We start from the raw sequence: 17,214 nt of genomic DNA on the forward strand, positions 1-17,214 counted from the left end.
TTAGTTTGAAAATTGAATGTGCTTTCCAGAAGGACTTTTGTTAGTCTCTTTTTGGGAGAACCTACACATGAACCATAGTTAAATTTTTAGAGTTTCACTCAGGATGGGGGTTTAAAGAAACCAGAGAGAAGCTGTCAAGACGTCTCACCTCTCTCCATGGGGAGGGCAGTTTTCTAGAATGAATTTGGACTCACTTATGTCAAAGCTAGCCCCCCCACCCCACCTTGTGGGCAGTTTAGATCTAGAAAAGGACAGGATGCATCCTTTCAATTCGTGCACTGAGATGAAGTGACTTGGCCAGGCTTATATCTTATGATATTTCTTTACATTCTTGTGCCACAACTAATTCAAGCCACTCCCCAATGACTGGGCACTCGATTGGTTTCAAGGTTTTTGCTCCTAAAAACTGACTCGTCTCCTCAGGGGGCTGGAGGGGCTCTGGCTTCGGAGGTATTGCTCTTATACCACCTGTCCCGCCCCAAGCCACTCCACCACACTCCACTCTGGAAGGAGCCTAGAGATTCTGGATTGGAAGGTAATAGAAACAGAGAAGCTTGAGAGGACAAGAATTCAACCTGATAGCTGGGAACATAAAGCTAACCCCTCTTTTTCGCTACGGGGCACTTGGGCAGGCAGGAATCTGGTGCTGCTGCTGCTGTTGTGGGATGAAAGGGAGGGGAACTCTAGTCCACTCTCTGTCTCTCTTCCTGTTTTGCTCGTAACACCCCCTTCACGCAGAGGAGGCGGAGACGGAACTGGAGCTCGGGTTGTTCTCGTTTCCTCGCTCTGGGATTCCTGGCTGGGTCTGTTCCCTAGCCAGCCCGCTGTCGCCTCGGGCATGTGGCCGAGTCTCTGGAGAAGGCTCCGGCTGGGCTGCACTGCGCTCTCTCGTCTTAGTCCGGCTGGCAAGCGTTGGGGCCCATGAAGGAAGATGCCTCCCGCCTCCAAGGCGGAGGAGGGGCAGCATTCTTCTGTCGTGCACTCGCAGCTGGTCAAGCTTCTGTCCGCCCTCTTCTATGGGACCTGCTCTTTTTTCATCGTTCTGGTAAACAAGACTGTGCTGACTACTTACAGGTAAGATGAGGCTGGAGGAGGTGGGAGCTTGTGAGCATGAACCCGTGTCTACAGGTGCGGAGTTTCAAGGGGACCCCAGGGATCGAGATCTCTACTCTGTCTATCTAGCTTACTTACTACGCTTCCCCGTCTTACTTCTCTTATCTGTTTGGGACGCTCCAGAACCTTAGACTAAACTTCCGACCTTCTAACTCCCCCTACCCTTCCTCTGGGGTTGTCATGGTAACCAAGAGGGAAGCTGACAGGTGGACCAGGTGGGGACAATGGTGCAGGCAGTCTTTGATGGATCTCTACAGCTTCCCACGCAGAAGAAATTGACTTGCAGCTGGCCAAGGAGACTTAGTCTCCCCTCCTACGCTCCACAGCGAGTGTTGATGCTGTTTATCTAGTACCCCTATTCGTGAAAGTGGTGGATTGGCTGGTAGCTAGATTTTGTTTTTTTTTTTTTTTTTTCAGTTTTATTACTACCTTTTGTTTTTATATCAATCATTTCCTTTTGGCTTTCTCCTCCCCTCAGTCCCACTCCCAGTGAGGGGAAAAAAAAAACTAACAGTAATTTTAGGTACTGGTCAGTAATCTGATTGCACTGCATCCCCACCATCTCCCAACCATAAGCCCCCCCCCAACTCAGGAAGGGAGGTGTTCATTATCAGTTCTAGCTCTGACCGAGAATGGCCTTTTCACTAACAGGTTTAATGTGGTTCATTGGAGAGAGTGTTCTTTTGGTGTCATAGAACCCGAGTTGAAATTTTAACTCTTCCACTTGCCTAACCTTGCATAAGTTGTTTATTAAACTCACTATGATTCAGTTTCGTCATTCGTTAAATGAAGTGGTTGGACTAGATGGATGACCTTTGAGATCCTTCCTAGTTCTAAAACTCTGAGCTTAGACAGCTTTCAGCTTTTTCATTTGATTGTTGTAATCATTGGGTATGTTCTGGTTTAGCACAACTTTCATTCAGTGTCAGTTTACACAAGTCTTCCTATGTTCTAATAAATTTTTTATATTGTTTTGATTTTTTTTCTTCCCCATAGGTGGGGAGGAAGAAAGGGAGTGTTTGCCAATCATTGCACCCTGGTTGCTTCTGGAATGTAGTAGGCACTAAAAACATGATTGTAGAAAACTTTATTTGTGCTTTCAACTTTGTGAGAAACCTTTTTCCCTATGAAAAAATTCCTTCTATCTGTATAGAGCAGAACCTCTTTTGCAATTTATAATCTTGAATATTAACTTGGGGATGTTGAGAAGTTAAGTCACTGGCCTACGATTTAGGTATGCTTAGAATGGAACACAGCAAGAGCTTAATAAATGCTTCTTTCCTTTCCTTACAATAATATTCAATTACAGTTTATGCATCATAATTTATCCAGCCATTTCTCAGTGATTGGATATTGACTTTCTTAGTAGGCTTTAAAATAGTTCTCTTAGCTAGATTTTAGGATGGTTGTGGGAGCAAAGAAAGTGTAATAACAGGGAGCAAAAAAGACTGATAGAAATCTTTGCTCAAATTCTTTAGCATAAAGGGATGTTGCATTCCTTTTCTTTTGTTGAAAATAGGCAAATCCTTGACATTTTTGTTCATTGTCTTTGTTTTCTTGGCACTATATTAGGCACTTTACAGAATTACTTGGACTAGAATCTCTGCCTATTTTTAATTTTAGAAAAAGAAATGAAAAATTCTCCAACTATGCAAAATGACTGGATGCTTAGTAAATGCAATCAATATCACTGGTAGTTGGTCTCTTTATGTAGTAGGTATGTCCTAAAAAAATATATGAAGAAAATTCATCCGGTCACATTTACATTTTAAATTGTGCTAATTGGGCATTTCACAAGATTGCAATCACACATGCTTTTGTACTTTGAATCCTCACCTTCTAGTGTAATTTTTGTGGAATAATAATTCATTCTATTGATGTAATATATAGTTGGTAGACTTGGAGGCAGGAAAAATCTGGGTTCAATTGCTTTCTTTCACATTAGCTATTTTTGACTATGGACAAGAAACTTAACCTCTCTGAGAATGTTTTCTCAGACTTAGTCTCTCTGAGATTATAAAATGGAAAGAGTAGTTGAAGTACTTATCTCCATGTAAGTATGAATTGTAAAAGTAGAACTTGTTCCTTAAAACTAGGGAAAATGTTATCAATTTACTTTTCTTAAGTTATTAGCATTACTATGAATATGAAGATTCATAGGAATCTTTTAGAAAAGATAATAATATTGGTACATAAACAAATTCATCAATTGATCCTAGGGTCAAAAAGTTTCAAAGAATTTTTTCTTTAATTTTCCCACCATTTTGTGATTTCTGATTTATCCTGATACTGTTACCTAGCACCAGCATATTAAACCAAATGTTTTGCCTTCCCTTTTTTTTCAGTCACTGAAGAGGCCAAGCAGAATAAATAGCCATAGTTTCTGATAGGGCCTCAGAGGGACATGGACAGTTTGAATTGAGTTCTGTGGGGAACAAAATTAAGGAAACCAGTCTTTCTTTCAGTTTAGAATGGCAGCATTTTTATGAATCTTTTGTTTTCCTACCATATACACTGGGAAAAGTTTGAAAACTCCTGCCTTGGAATTACCTGTACTGGCATTGCCAGCTGGAGGTAGCTGGGAACTTGGGCATATATTTAACAACATTATTCTGAGAAGTTTGTCCAATGGACTTCATCAAACTGATAAAGGTTCTGTGGTATGAAAAAAAAGGTTAAAACCTTCTGATCTTAAAGGGTATTGAAGGAACATCCTCATGGGACAATAGGACAAACTAAAGTGTTGTGTAGTGCTTTGAATTCGGAATTCTCTGGATACAAATAAAGTCTTAGATCCTGTATTTGTGACTTTGGACAAGTTTCAGGCTCTTAAGCCTCTTTTCCTTATTTGTAAAGAGTGAAGTTTATGAACTAAACAGTTTCTGTGGTTCCTTCTAGTTCTAGATTCCACATTCCATAATCTTTAATTCAAAGGGATCATGTATCACATACTGGTATGCTTACATGCATGGAAGAGTTAAGATATACCTTTAGGAAGACTACAAGCTAATTTACCCTCAAGCCTAAACCATAAATAGCAAATTCATGGGGGTAAAGCACCAATAACTGAAATAATGGGTCCATTTAGGAGCTGTTATTGTGGTAGGCACTAGGACTGCAAATTAAAAATAAAAAAATATCTGCCCTTAAGGGAGTCACTTCATATTATTCTGTGTATATTTCATTTGTGTTTTATACAATTGGAGTGAAATTTCTAGATTCAGAAGGAGTAGGGGATCAAGTATGAGGGAATCAAGAAAACATGGATAAGTCACTTTCATTATACTTTCTCTTGTCAGAGAGGGTTAGGTTTCTTTGGACCACATTTTCTTTTCATGGAGTAATTGGGATATGATAAATTATAAAGGAAAGGTTATTTACAGAAATATGATCCTCATCTTCATGCTTGAGAGATTTTAGTTTTCTATTGTGTTCAACAAAACTTTTTTTAATAGGAAAAAATGACCTTTCTAAGTTATTTACCATTCATAGAGATTATGGAAACTCAGTCCAAGAGCAGCATGCCTCTTTGTTCTCTCTTTATGGCATATTGGTATAGATTAAGGTAGGACATTAATGAGTGGCTTTTCTGGTTTATGAGATTTACTTCATTTACTTTCAAATAGACAAAAAGGAGTTGAAAAGACATAGTTCTGCTTATATTATCAAGTTCTCGCAATCTATTGAATATTGTTTCCACTAAAGCTACTAGTGATTCCTTTGTTGCTAAACACACTAGGCTTCTCTCAATCTTCATCCACCTTGCTCTTTTAGCATTCATTTTTTACAAGATTTTTGAGTTTCAATTTTTATTCCATCCCTCCCTCCCCTTCCCTCTTCTTAAAATGGTAGACAATTTGATAAAGGTTTTGCTGTTATATAAAAATGTATTTCCATATTAATCACAAATATGAAAGAAGAAACAGATCAAAAGGAAAAAAACCCACAAAAAGAATAAAATAAGTGAAAAAAAGTATGCTTTGATTTGCATTCGGAGTCTATCAGTTTATCTGGATGTGGATAATGTATAAAAGACTGATTTATTCTGATACTGAGTCTTTTATACTTGTTTTGGATCACTGTGCTGCTGGATCACTTTGTCATTCATAGTTGCTCATCACAATATATAGCTGATACTGTGTACAATGTTTAACTGCTTCTGTTCATTTTACTTATCAGTTAGAACAAGTCTTACCAAATTTTTTCCCTCTGAAATCTGCCTGTTTAGCATTCCTTATTACACAATAATATTCTATTACATTCACACACCACAACTTGCTTAGTCATTCCTCTACTGCTGGGCATACCCTTAATTTCCAATATTTTGACACCATGAAAAGGACTGCTATAAATAATTTTATATATGCAGGTCCTTTCTCCCTTTTTTATGATCTCTTTGGAATACATACCTACTAGTGTTATTACTGGATCAAAGGATATGCACAGTTTGAGTGCTCTTTGGGCATAGTTCCAAAATGCCTTCCAGAATGCTTAGGTAAGTTTACAATTCCACCAACAATGCATTAGTGTTCCAATTTTCCCACATCTTCTCCAACATTTTATCATTTTCCTTTTTTGTCATATTAGCCAGTCTAATAGGTGTGAGGTGGTATCTCAGAATTGTTTTAATTTGCACTTCTGTAATTAAAAGTGATTTAGAGCACTTCTTCATATGTCTATAAATAGCTTTGATTTCTTCATCTGAAAACTGCAATATTTATAATCCTTTGACTATATATTAATTGGGGAATGGCTTTTATTTTTATAAATGTGACATGTCTCTCAATATTTGGGAATACTGAGAGATACTCTATATTTGGGAGATATTAGAGATACTTTCTATCAAAATTGTTTCCCAGTTTTCTTTCTAATCTTGATTGCATTGGTTTTGTTAGTACAAAAGCTTTTTAAATTTTATATAATAAAATTGTCTGTTTTACATTTTATAATGCTCTCTATTTCTTGTTTGTCCTGAACCTGTAACTGACTTAACTTCTCCTGTAAGAATTTGGATACTTAGCGAAAGAACTCTGGGAGATGACTATGAACTACTACATAGAATTCCCAATCCCTCTATTTTTGTCCGTTTGCATTTTTGATTTCCTTCACAGGCTAATTGTACACTATTTCAAAGTCAGATTCTTTTTGTACAGCAAAATAACTATTTGGACATGTATACATATATTGTATTTAACTTAACACTTTAGTATATTTAATATGTATTGGTCAATCTGCCATCTGGGGGAAGGGGTGAGGGGAAGGAGGGGAAAAGTTGGAACAAAAGGTTTTGTAATTGTCAATGCTGAAAAATTACCCATGCATTTATCTTGTAAAAAAAAGCTATAATTAAAAAAAATTGGATGCTATAGTACTTGGCGCATATATGTTTAATATCGGCTTCATTTCCTATGATGTAGTTTCCTTATCTGTTTTAATGATTTATTTTTGCTTTTATTTCTTCTGAGATGAAGATTGCTATCCTGCTTTTTTTCCTTTCAGCTAAAGCATAGTAGATTCTACCCTAGTCCTTTAATTTTACTTGTCTCTGCTTCAAATGTGTGTCTTGTAAACACTTTTAGGATTTTTTTTTTTTTTTTTGCTCTCCTCTACTCTGCTTCTGTTTTATCACCCTATTTAATGACACTTTTCTCTCCTTTTCTTAATGGGGGTGGGGAGAGAGAGATGGGATATTAAGGAAATAAACATCTATTAAACATTGGGATATCTTTTCTGAGGCAATTGATGGGTTCTTTCAATGCTTATTTTGTCCCTTGGTTCCAAAATGTCAGGGATTTCCTTGATGCTGCACTTGAGAGGTCCTAGCATTTACATTTGTCTGTCCCACTTCACGAAGATTCAAGTTTTTCTGGTTTACTGAAATGGGACTTGTTGCTAGTTTGTTGGGACACTTCCTGTCCTGGATTATATTCTCCTTTTTTTTTTTTTTTTTTTTTTTTTTTTTTAACCTGAGACAGACCTTTCTTGGAATCTTCCCAAGTTTATTGGGCTAAACAATTGTTTTACTCCATTTTTTTGTTTGTTGCTATTCCAAGATTTGTTCTAAGGCATTATTTTATGGTATGTGGAAGTGAATATGGGAGAATTATGACAATTCACATTCTAACATCTTGATTCCCAGAACATTTGATGATGTTAATAACTGAATTCCTGATTCTAGTAAAGGAGGGAAAACAAAATAGAACAAAACTGGATTTTGGTCTAGTGGAATACAGAATACAATGATCTTTATAGATATAGCCCAAACTTCAATTTCTGGGTATTGAAATAACTATTATGAAATTATAAATAGTTCTGGGTGAAGATAGTAACAGCCATAGAGCTATTAAAGAGCTCTGATTGAGATAAGGAAAAGTTACTGACAACTGTGTTCCATAGCCACTAAAGAGCTCTGGTTGAATCAAGGAAAAGAAACTGAGAAGAATGGCCCACAAATTATACTAGTTAATATAATCTCTTAATTAGACCTTAGAGCAAGATTATAATATTTTTAAATCAGAGGGAACCTCTGGCCATTACTTTCAGACCATATTAGAACAAGAAACCCCCTTGGAGACATACTTAAATTGTAGTTGTCCATTCTTTACTTGAATATCTCAATAAGAAAACTTCTGCTCAAATTATCATATTCCACTTTTAGATGATTCTATTTGACAGAAAGTTTTTCCCCATAGAAAATAAAACAAGACAAAACAAAACAAAACCCAAACAAACAAAATGCCTCTGAAATATCTTCTGCTATTCCTATTTCTACCCTTCTGAGCTAAGAAAAAACATACCTAAAATTTCTCTTTTGTATGATGGCACTTCCAAAACTTGAATATAGCCACCACATCTCTCCTTAGTCTTCTTTTAACTGGAGCAGATATCTTCTCTTTCCTTAAATTACCTTCATGGCATCATTTTAAGTCCATTCCTCAATCTGTGCACTCTCCTCTAAATACTCTGGAGTTCCTCAATCAATCAATAAGACTTTATTTAGTACTTGCTAGGTGCTCAACATCTCTAAATCAGAGGTCATATTTTCCTATTCTCTTTTCAACTTTCCTATTATCCTTAAGGACACCAACATTTTCCTAGTCTCCCTGGGCTTACCTTCACTATTAGCACTCAATTTATTACTCAGACTCATCCTATGTAGTCATTCTGTTGTCTTTTCTATCTGCTCATTTTTACTTTTACAACAGCTCTTACATATCCTTTCCCCTCCACCAGCCGCAATCCTGATAAAGATACTTTTTTTTTTTTACTAAGACTATTGAAATAGCTTTCTGGTGGTCTTCTATCCTCAAATCAATATTTTCTCCATTATACCCTCCAGTTAGCTACCAAATATCCTAAACTGTAGGACTGAACATGTCACTCCACTATTTAGTAATCATCAATAGTCTCCTGTTAGCTCCAGAATAAAATGTAAAATCTGAGTGAAAGCCCAGGCTCTTCCTACCTCTTTGGTCTTCTTACACTTAATTACCTCTTCTCTATACACAATGCAATCCACTGGCCTATTTTTTCTTTCTATCATATACTCCATATCCCAAGGACTTTGTATTTACTGACTGTCCCCATGTTTGGAATACTTTTGACTCTTTATCTCCTCCATTAGTTTCCTTGGGTTACTTCAATACTTAATTCAAACTCTAATTTCTTTAAATCTTACCTGATTCTGCTAGTACCTTCTTTCTGAGATTATTTTGAAGCTACTCTCTAAATACCTTGTATATAAATAGTTAATTATACATCTCCCCTGTCAGAATGTGAGACATTTGTGTCACTACTGGGTATGTATTCCAAAAAGATCATAAAAGAGGGAAAAGATCTCACATGTACAAAAATATTTGTAACAGCTCTTTTTGAGATGACAAAGAATTGGAAATTGAATGGATACCCATCAGTTGAGGAATCAATTCAATAAGTTAAGTTATATGAATGTAATGGAATATTTTGTTCTATAAGAAAAGATGAGCAGGCTGATTTCAGAAAAACCTGGAAAGACTGATGCTAAGTGAAATAGGCAGAACCAAGAGAACATTGCACAAAGTAACCACAAAATTATGTGTTGAATTTAGTTCCAGCAATGTGATGATTCAAGACACTTCCAATAGACTTGGGATAGAAAATGACATCTGCATTCAGAGAGAGAACTATGGAAACTGAATATGGATTGAAATATAGTATTTTTACCTTTGTTTGCTTGCTTTTTTTTCCCTGGTGGGTTGTTTCCCTTTTGATCTGATTTTTCTTGTACAACATGACAAATATGGAAATAAATAAAAAAGGATTGCGTATGTTTAATATATGCTAATTGTTTACTGTCTTGGGGGAGATAAAGGAGAGAGGTAGAAAAATTTGTAACACAAATTTTACAAAAATGAATCTGGGAAACAATCTTTAAGTATATTTGGAAAAATAAAATACTATTAAAAAAAAGAATATGAGTTGCTTAAGGGACTGTGTTTTTAACCTTTCTTTGTATCCTCAGTGCTTAACACAGTTTCTGGCACACAGTAGGCACTTAAATGCTTGTTGTCTAATATTCTGACATCTTCCTTTGTTATCATGGGACGTGGCCAGTGATACTCTTATCTTTCAATACATTTCTCTGGAAAAAAAATTTTCCTGCATTTGGTATTCATGCCATACTACCAATGAAGACACTAAGACAGAAGTCTTATTTTCTATTTATGAATAACTAGATCTTGAAATCTGACTAAATCAGCAATCTTCTAGGTCTTGTAGGTCTATACCCCTACTGATAAAAACATTATTGGTCTGCAGTTAGTGGGCCTGAGTTCAGATTCCACTTTTGATTTTTTTTTATCACCTGTGTGATCTTGGGTAAGTTGTTTATAAAACAGGAGGACAGTAATTATACTATCAACTTTACTGGGTGATTGTGAGAAAAGTGAAAGTGTGTGTGACATGGGACAGTGTCTGATATTCACAGTTTTTGAGTTAGAAGCCATTGAAAAAGTCATTCTCTGTTTTCTTTCCTTGTTATCCTTTGATTCCTTTTTTTCCCCTTCTTCTATTTCTTTTTCCCTGATCGTTTTGGTTTGTCAGTAGTACCCAGGTAAATATTGCTTGCTTAATTTTGTGACTGTCTGAGATTTTGGTCTTGGAGCAGAATATAAGGAAAAATATTCTAGAGTGAAAGCTTTTTTTTTTAAACATTGAATTGGTTTATCAAAGTAGGTTAGGGACGGTTCTTCCTGGTGTTTTCTTTAAAATAGATTATTTTTGGGTATTATCTGACAGATGGTATAGGTACAATGTCTTGCATGTAACATGCTAAGTTGTACTAAAAAAACCTCAAACAAACCTTTGATAATTCTTTTTTTTAAATTTAAAAAGTTATTAAAGCTTTTTATTTTTAAAACATGCATAGATAATTTTCAACATTCACCCTTATAAAACTTTGTGTTCCAAAATTTTTTCTCTCCCTTCCCCCCAGTCCCTCCTCTAGATGGCAAGTAATCCAAAATATGTTAAACATGTGTGATTCTTCGATACACAGTTCCACAATTATCATGCTGCACAAGAAAAATCAGATCAAAAAGAAAAAAAATGATAAAACAAAAAGCAAGCAAACAACAACAAAAAGTGAAAATACTATGTTGTGATTCATACTTAGTCCCCACAGTCCTCTCTCTGGGTGCAGATTGCTCACAAAAACACAACTGGCCTGAATCTGATTGTTGAAAAGAGCCACGTCCATCAGAATCATTGTATAGCCTTGCCGTTGTCATGTACAATGATCTCCTGATTCTACTCACTTTACTTAGCATTAGTTTATGCAAGTTTCTCCACGCCTCTCAGAAATCATCCTGCTGATCATTTCTTATAGAACAATAATGTTCCATAACATTCATATAGCATCACTTATTCAGCCATTCTCCAACTGATGGGCATCCACTCAGTTTCCAGTTTCTTGTCACTTCAAAAAGGGCTGCTACAGACATTTTTGTACATGTGGTTCCATTTCCTTCCTTTATGCTCTCTTTAGAGCACAGGCCCAGTAGAGACAATGCTGGATCTGCTAATTCTTTTAGATAATAAATTCCTCTGCAAGGATCTGAGGTAATTTCTCCTTGCCTTTCTTCATCACTGACAATATTTTTCCTTAATTAAAAAAAAAGTTCTTATTTTGGCATGTAATAATTTTGTAATAAGTAACTCTATTATACATTCCCCCAAAATACACACATACACACACACATACATACTTTCTCTCTTAAATATAATTATTGCAATGGATAAACAGATGTAACTATGATATGAATAGTTACATATGCTTTGTCATTTAAATGTTTTTGGATTTTTTTTTATTATCTCTATTCCAAAATATGCTCTCATATAATGAGATCCATTTCTTTCCCATCACAAAATAAAATGGAGAGAGGGAAAAAAGGCAGTCTAACCAAATTAATGAATACATCAGCTGAACTATATATATATAGTATATATAGTGTTTCATATCGATGGTTCTTCAATTATGTAAATAAGGGAAGGAGGTCCATAGTCTTACCTTTTCAGAACCAAGCTTTTTAATCATTTTAATTGAACAGCACTGAGGATTGTTGTTTTTCCCCCTTTTTTCATTTGCATTGTTATGATCATAGTATATATTATTTTCCTGGTTCTGCTTACTTCACTTTGCATCAGTGCATATAAATTCTTCCATACTTTCTCCATGTATTCTTTTTAAAATTTTTTTTCAAATCATTAATTTGGTTTTGTTTTTTTTTTTTACTGAGACAATTGGGGTTAAATGACTTGCCCAGGGTCACACAGCCAGGAAGTGTTAAGTGCCTGAGACTGGATTGGAACTCACGTCCTCCTGATTTCAGGGCTGGTACTTTATCAACTGTGTCACCTAGTTGCCCCTTCATGTATTCTTTTAGTTTGTCATTTCATACCAGAAAAGATGGAAATGAATTTTCATATCAAGCAGATGGAACTATTAGAAATAATATTTATTAAACCAGAAATCACATCTTTCAATGTTATCTTCATTATATTGTTGCTGTTGTGCATAATATTCTTTTATGTCTTTCTTTAGGAAAGAGAGGAGGAAATTAACTTTCCTAAAATTAGAGTTGGACAAAACTAGAATGAACTGCTTGAAGTGGTAATGGGTTTCTCCTTCTTCTAGCTCCTCAGGCAAAGGTTGGATGATCACTTCTCTTGTAGAGAGGATTCCTTTCCATGCAACTCTTAAATTCTATCCTTCTGTGAAATATCCTTTCTTTATTCCATTCTTACAAAGGGTTACAGAATGGGAGGAAAAACATGTCTGAGCTGCTTCTTCTTTGCTGTTTGTGCCTATTTACATGAATGTATGCATTTGTTTATGTATAAATGTATACCTCTATGCCCACATGTGTATATATAAACTAGTCATATAAATAAATATACACTGTGTGTGTGTGTGTGTGTGTGTGTGTGTGTGAAAGAGAGAGAGAGAAAGAGAGAGAGAGAGAGAGAATTAGTATTCATATGGTGCTTTAATGTTAACAAAGTACTTACAAATATTATCTCATTTTATCCTCACATTTACCTTCAGAGATAAATGTTATTTTCTTCATTTTACAGAAAAGGAAACAGGCTTATGTTAAGTGGTTTGCCCAAAAAGTCTGAGACTGGATTTGATTTAGATCTTCAGGATTCCAGATCAAATGCTCTCTCTCCTGATATGGTCCCCAAGAGAGATTACAAAGTGAGTTGAGAAGAGATTCTAATAGAGAGACTGACTGGGTTACCAATTCTTAGTGACAGGATATGGATAATGATCAAGCAAGTGAAACCAAGAAGTAGTCACGTAGAAAGAAAAATTAGGAAATGATAGTAGTTACAAATATATAGAAGGGAGAGAGAAAGAGAGACAGAGACAGAGAGATAGAGACAGAAAAAGACAGAGAGACAGAGATAGAAACAGAGACAGAGAGACAGAAAAATAAAAAGGGGAAAGTGACCAACATTGTCAGAGGCTGAAAAGAGGTCAAGAAGGATGATTGAGAAAAGATTTGGCAATTGAGATAGTCACTTTGGAGAAAGCACTTTTAGGTAGTGATAAGACTGGTAGTCAACACATGAATCCAGATCTTGCTAACTGATGCCAGCTCTTACCTCATGTATATTGTATACATTGTTCTGTTTTTTTTTTATGTCACTTTTTATCAGTTCACATAAATCATTTTTGGGGTGTTTTGAAACCATTCCTTTCATCATTTTTAATGCCATAATAGTAATTTACTATTTCTTTGCTTTCCTTGTCCTCTTTGTATGTTTCAGAGCATCATCATCTGATTCCTTAGGTTGGAAACTGGCCTGTTTACTTTGAATTCTTTTCCAAAATATTTTCTTCAAGTTGTGTGATACTCATATGATCTATTTAGAATGTCTTTTCTCTCATCTGTGACTCTTTTTTTTTTTAACTTATGGTATTGATTCCTTCTGACTTGAATATGTGACTCTTCTCACTAGTAACAGAATAGCTGTAATCCAAGAAGACATAAAATGAAAACTGAGATAATTGAATTTTCATTACAGAAGATCTTAAATGTAAGAATATTATCTAGACCCCTCCCTACAAAACCTGATTACTTGATTTTGTATTGCTGAGAAGAGCTGAGCCTATCATACTTGATTATCACAGGATCTTGCTGTTACTTTGTGTAATGTTTTCCTGGTTTTATTCAAAAAGTGGAATAATTGTATGAACAACTTATAAGATCTTCAAAAAAAATAAACATATGCTTTCTTTGTCAATTACTTTGGTGCAAAAGTGGCCAAAGAGGAAAATGGTGAAAAACATGCTATAAACTTGAGACATACTCTTCCACAAAAACACACATCGTCTTAAAGAATACTGTCCCTGTATAGGCAGTATGCGTTGTTTTAAGTAGGGAGTCACAAGTAGAGAATATATGTAACCAGAAAAATACCAGCTCTGAGACTGCAGGACATATTCTTTGGTGATTTTATCACACTGCTTTTTGCTAGATATTTAGTTTCCTAGTTGCTGCTGGACATGTAGACTCTGCTGGTCATCTCCACTTGAAGCTTCTTTCTCTTATTACTTCTCAGCTTCATCTTTTCAGGGCCACCTTGTATGCAAAAAAAGAAGAAGCTACCAATGAATTAAGGGTATACTAGGTGAAATTATTGAAACGGAACAAGTTGACTTTTGCATGGTGACCATTATATAATTCAGGAAAGCTTTAGAGAATATAAGATCTTCACTGTGCTTATTTCTTGTTGACTAAAAGGAGAGCGAAATGTCTCTTTTGGAATTCTCCAACAAGTGGTCTGCCATGAATGTGTGTGTGTGTGTGTGTGTGTGTGTGTGTGTGTGTGTGTGTGTATGTGTGTATGCATGCACACATATTATCTAAAATACCTAAAAAGACCTAATGAGAAAATTTTATTTGATCCTTTGATTATTTATATCAAATGAGGCATAAGGTATGCTCAATAAAATATTTGCCACAGTTATTCAGGAAATTCAATGACGGGTTCAGATTGAGGAAGGATATTTTACAGATGGCAAAATCATCCAGATACCTATATTTGCAGATGGTATTATGCTGATAGCTTCAAACCCTGGAGCATTTCAAATCTTCTTAAATAAGATTTATAATCACTCAAAAAAGTTTAATCAAACTATCCACATAGGAATAAAACAAGTAGATAAAGAATGGCTATTCAACATTATGATTTGCAACTGTATAGATAATATAACCTATAGAGTTAGTCTATTAGCACATATATCATGGATGGAAAGTGCAAATGGACAATAAGATAAACTCAGAATTGAACAAGAATAAGACTACAGACTAGATTGTTTGGGGGAAACTAGTAATTCCAACCTTTTCTTTGAAATAAAAGTCCATTTAAAAATTCCAGCATTGTTCTGTTTATATTGTCTTATCACATATGTCTGATCATATATGTGTAATTCATAGAATGCCACAATTTCCAAAGAATCAATGGCATATCACAAGTAACCTGCATAGGAGGAATGATGTAAAAGATGTTGTAAAGGAAAAGCATGACCAGGAAAAAACAAACAACATGAGAATGAGTGTCATTAAGCTCCATTGCTTGCATGCTCTTGGCATTCTCAAGTAGGAAGAGAAAGTTTAAGGAGAACTTTCAGCTTCTGGGTGGATCTATTGCCATAAATTTATAGAAGGACATGGATAAAAGCTATACAAATTGGACATGTATGACTAGCTTGAAGGTCATATCACTGAATGAATGTGTATTAAGGCAATTATTAAACTTGTATTATATGCCAGAGATTGTCATAATTAGAGGGAATACTCAAATTGGAGACAACTCCAACAGTTGCCTGTAGGTATTAGTGACTGAGTTAAAGGCAGGGACATACTGCACTTGTAGATCATAAAAAATTGGGAGGGGTAACTAATGCCCTGGATGATGGAATCAGGAACAAAAAATAATTTGGACAGGCTAGAATGTTGAGCCAGATTTAATAGAATAAAAAGGATGAGTTATATTTTGCACTTGTGTTGTAAAAAAAAATCAGTTTCATCTAAGTATAAAATGGAAAGTGTGACTTAAGAGCAGTTCATCTCTTAAAAAAAAAGATGTAAGAATTTTGGTAAACTGGATGTTTAATATAAGTAAAGAATGTGCTAATGAGGTTTTAGCCTGCATTGAGAGGCATTCTAACTAAGACTGGGAATAGTCTGCCCAGGTCAGATCACAAATGTATTTTATCTAATAAGGCAGCTGGGTACAGTAGTTCATAGAGCACTGGACCTGGAGTTAGGAAGATCTGAGTTAAAATCTGGTCTCAGACATTAGCTGTGTGATCCTGGATAAGTCATTTGTCTACTATGTCCCTCACTTTTCTGTTATGTAAAATGAAAATGATAATAGTACTAACCTTCCAAGGTTGTTTTGAGAATCAAATGAAGTAATAGTTATAAAGTGTTTTGCAAACTTTAGAGCCTTATGTAAATGCTAGCTATTATTATTTTTACTTGTTGAGGATCATAAAATCACAGATTTACATTTGGATGGGATGTCATCAGCTATGTACACTAACCATTACCTAAAATGACTGCTTTCCATAATGTACTTTTCACAAGTGGCTTTCCAGTGATTTTGGTATCTATTTAAGCTGGATTAGCTGACTTTTGAGATCCCTTACAAATTAAAGGGTAGGTAAATTTGTAAAAAACTTTTCAGCAAGAGCAATTTGGAAAAAAAAGGAAATAAAATTTTATAAATAATCAAAGTATGTGACCAAATATTGAAACCTGTTTAAATAACATTAATAAATTGAATGTATTAATCTTCTCAGTTTGAAAAATTAAACAATGCCCTTACATTTTATATTTGCATTTACATTGACTAAAAAATCTCCATCCCCATTCATGTTATTTTCATTATGCATATTTTGTCATTTCAACAACTTTTTATTATATACTAAAGTGTATTTATTGTTCTGTGTTCTTTGTAGTTTCCCATCACCCTTAGTTCTTGGAGTTGGACAGGTAAGTGAAACAAACCAATTTCTTATCTTTTGGTAGCATTGCTGGCAAAGTCTTAAATGCTTTTGTTTGTAGAATAATAGAAAGCTAATGATCTGATTTTAGAGTGGATTTTGAAATGAAGTGTTTGAAATAGATGATTTTTAAGTGCCTTCTAGCCCTAAAATTCTGAGATAAAATCATAGAATAAATTTTTGGCAGAGGAACCATTCTCTTGAAAGAATTCTAATGAATGAATTGGAATTCTAATTTTTAAATTGACTTCAGTAGCAAGTTTATTCAATATCTTAGATTCTGGCACTCCTGTGTTACCAGGAATATTATATATATATATGTATATATATATGTATATATATATATTTTTTTTTTTAGTAGATCTTGGGATTTTAATAATATAGGGAGCTATCCTCTGGGAGGCACTTCCTCTTTCAGTGCCAAGCTGTGTTTTCTTAGAAAATTGCCTGAGATGATGCAAAGTTAAATGACTTGTCTGAGATCACATGGCTAGTACTCATCACAAAGAGTACTTGGACCTAGTCTTCCTGACTTTGAGGCC

The 17,214-nt window shown here is 35.0% G+C and overlaps 1 protein-coding gene across 3 annotated transcripts in view; it reads left to right on the top strand.

Moving 5' to 3' along the window:
- The first annotated feature begins 225 nt into the window (after positions 1-225).
- SLC35D2 (solute carrier family 35 member D2) overlaps positions 226-17,214 on the top strand; it is a 58,040-nt gene continuing 41,051 nt past the window's right edge. The window contains exons 1-2 of one of the 3 annotated variants that reach the window (XM_023497295.2): positions 226-1,074; positions 16,628-16,661. In XM_023497295.2, coding sequence (XP_023353063.1) covers positions 932-1,074; positions 16,628-16,661 — 177 coding nt within the window. In that variant the 5' untranslated portion in view covers positions 226-931. The remainder of the gene's footprint in view (positions 1,075-16,627; positions 16,662-17,214) is intronic. The other 2 variants (XM_003761316.4, XM_012542653.3) reach the window with 2 other exon arrangements.

This window comes from Sarcophilus harrisii, chromosome 1, assembly GCF_902635505.1.
Source record: "Sarcophilus harrisii chromosome 1, mSarHar1.11, whole genome shotgun sequence".
Lineage (NCBI taxonomy): Eukaryota > Metazoa > Chordata > Mammalia > Dasyuromorphia > Dasyuridae > Sarcophilus > Sarcophilus harrisii.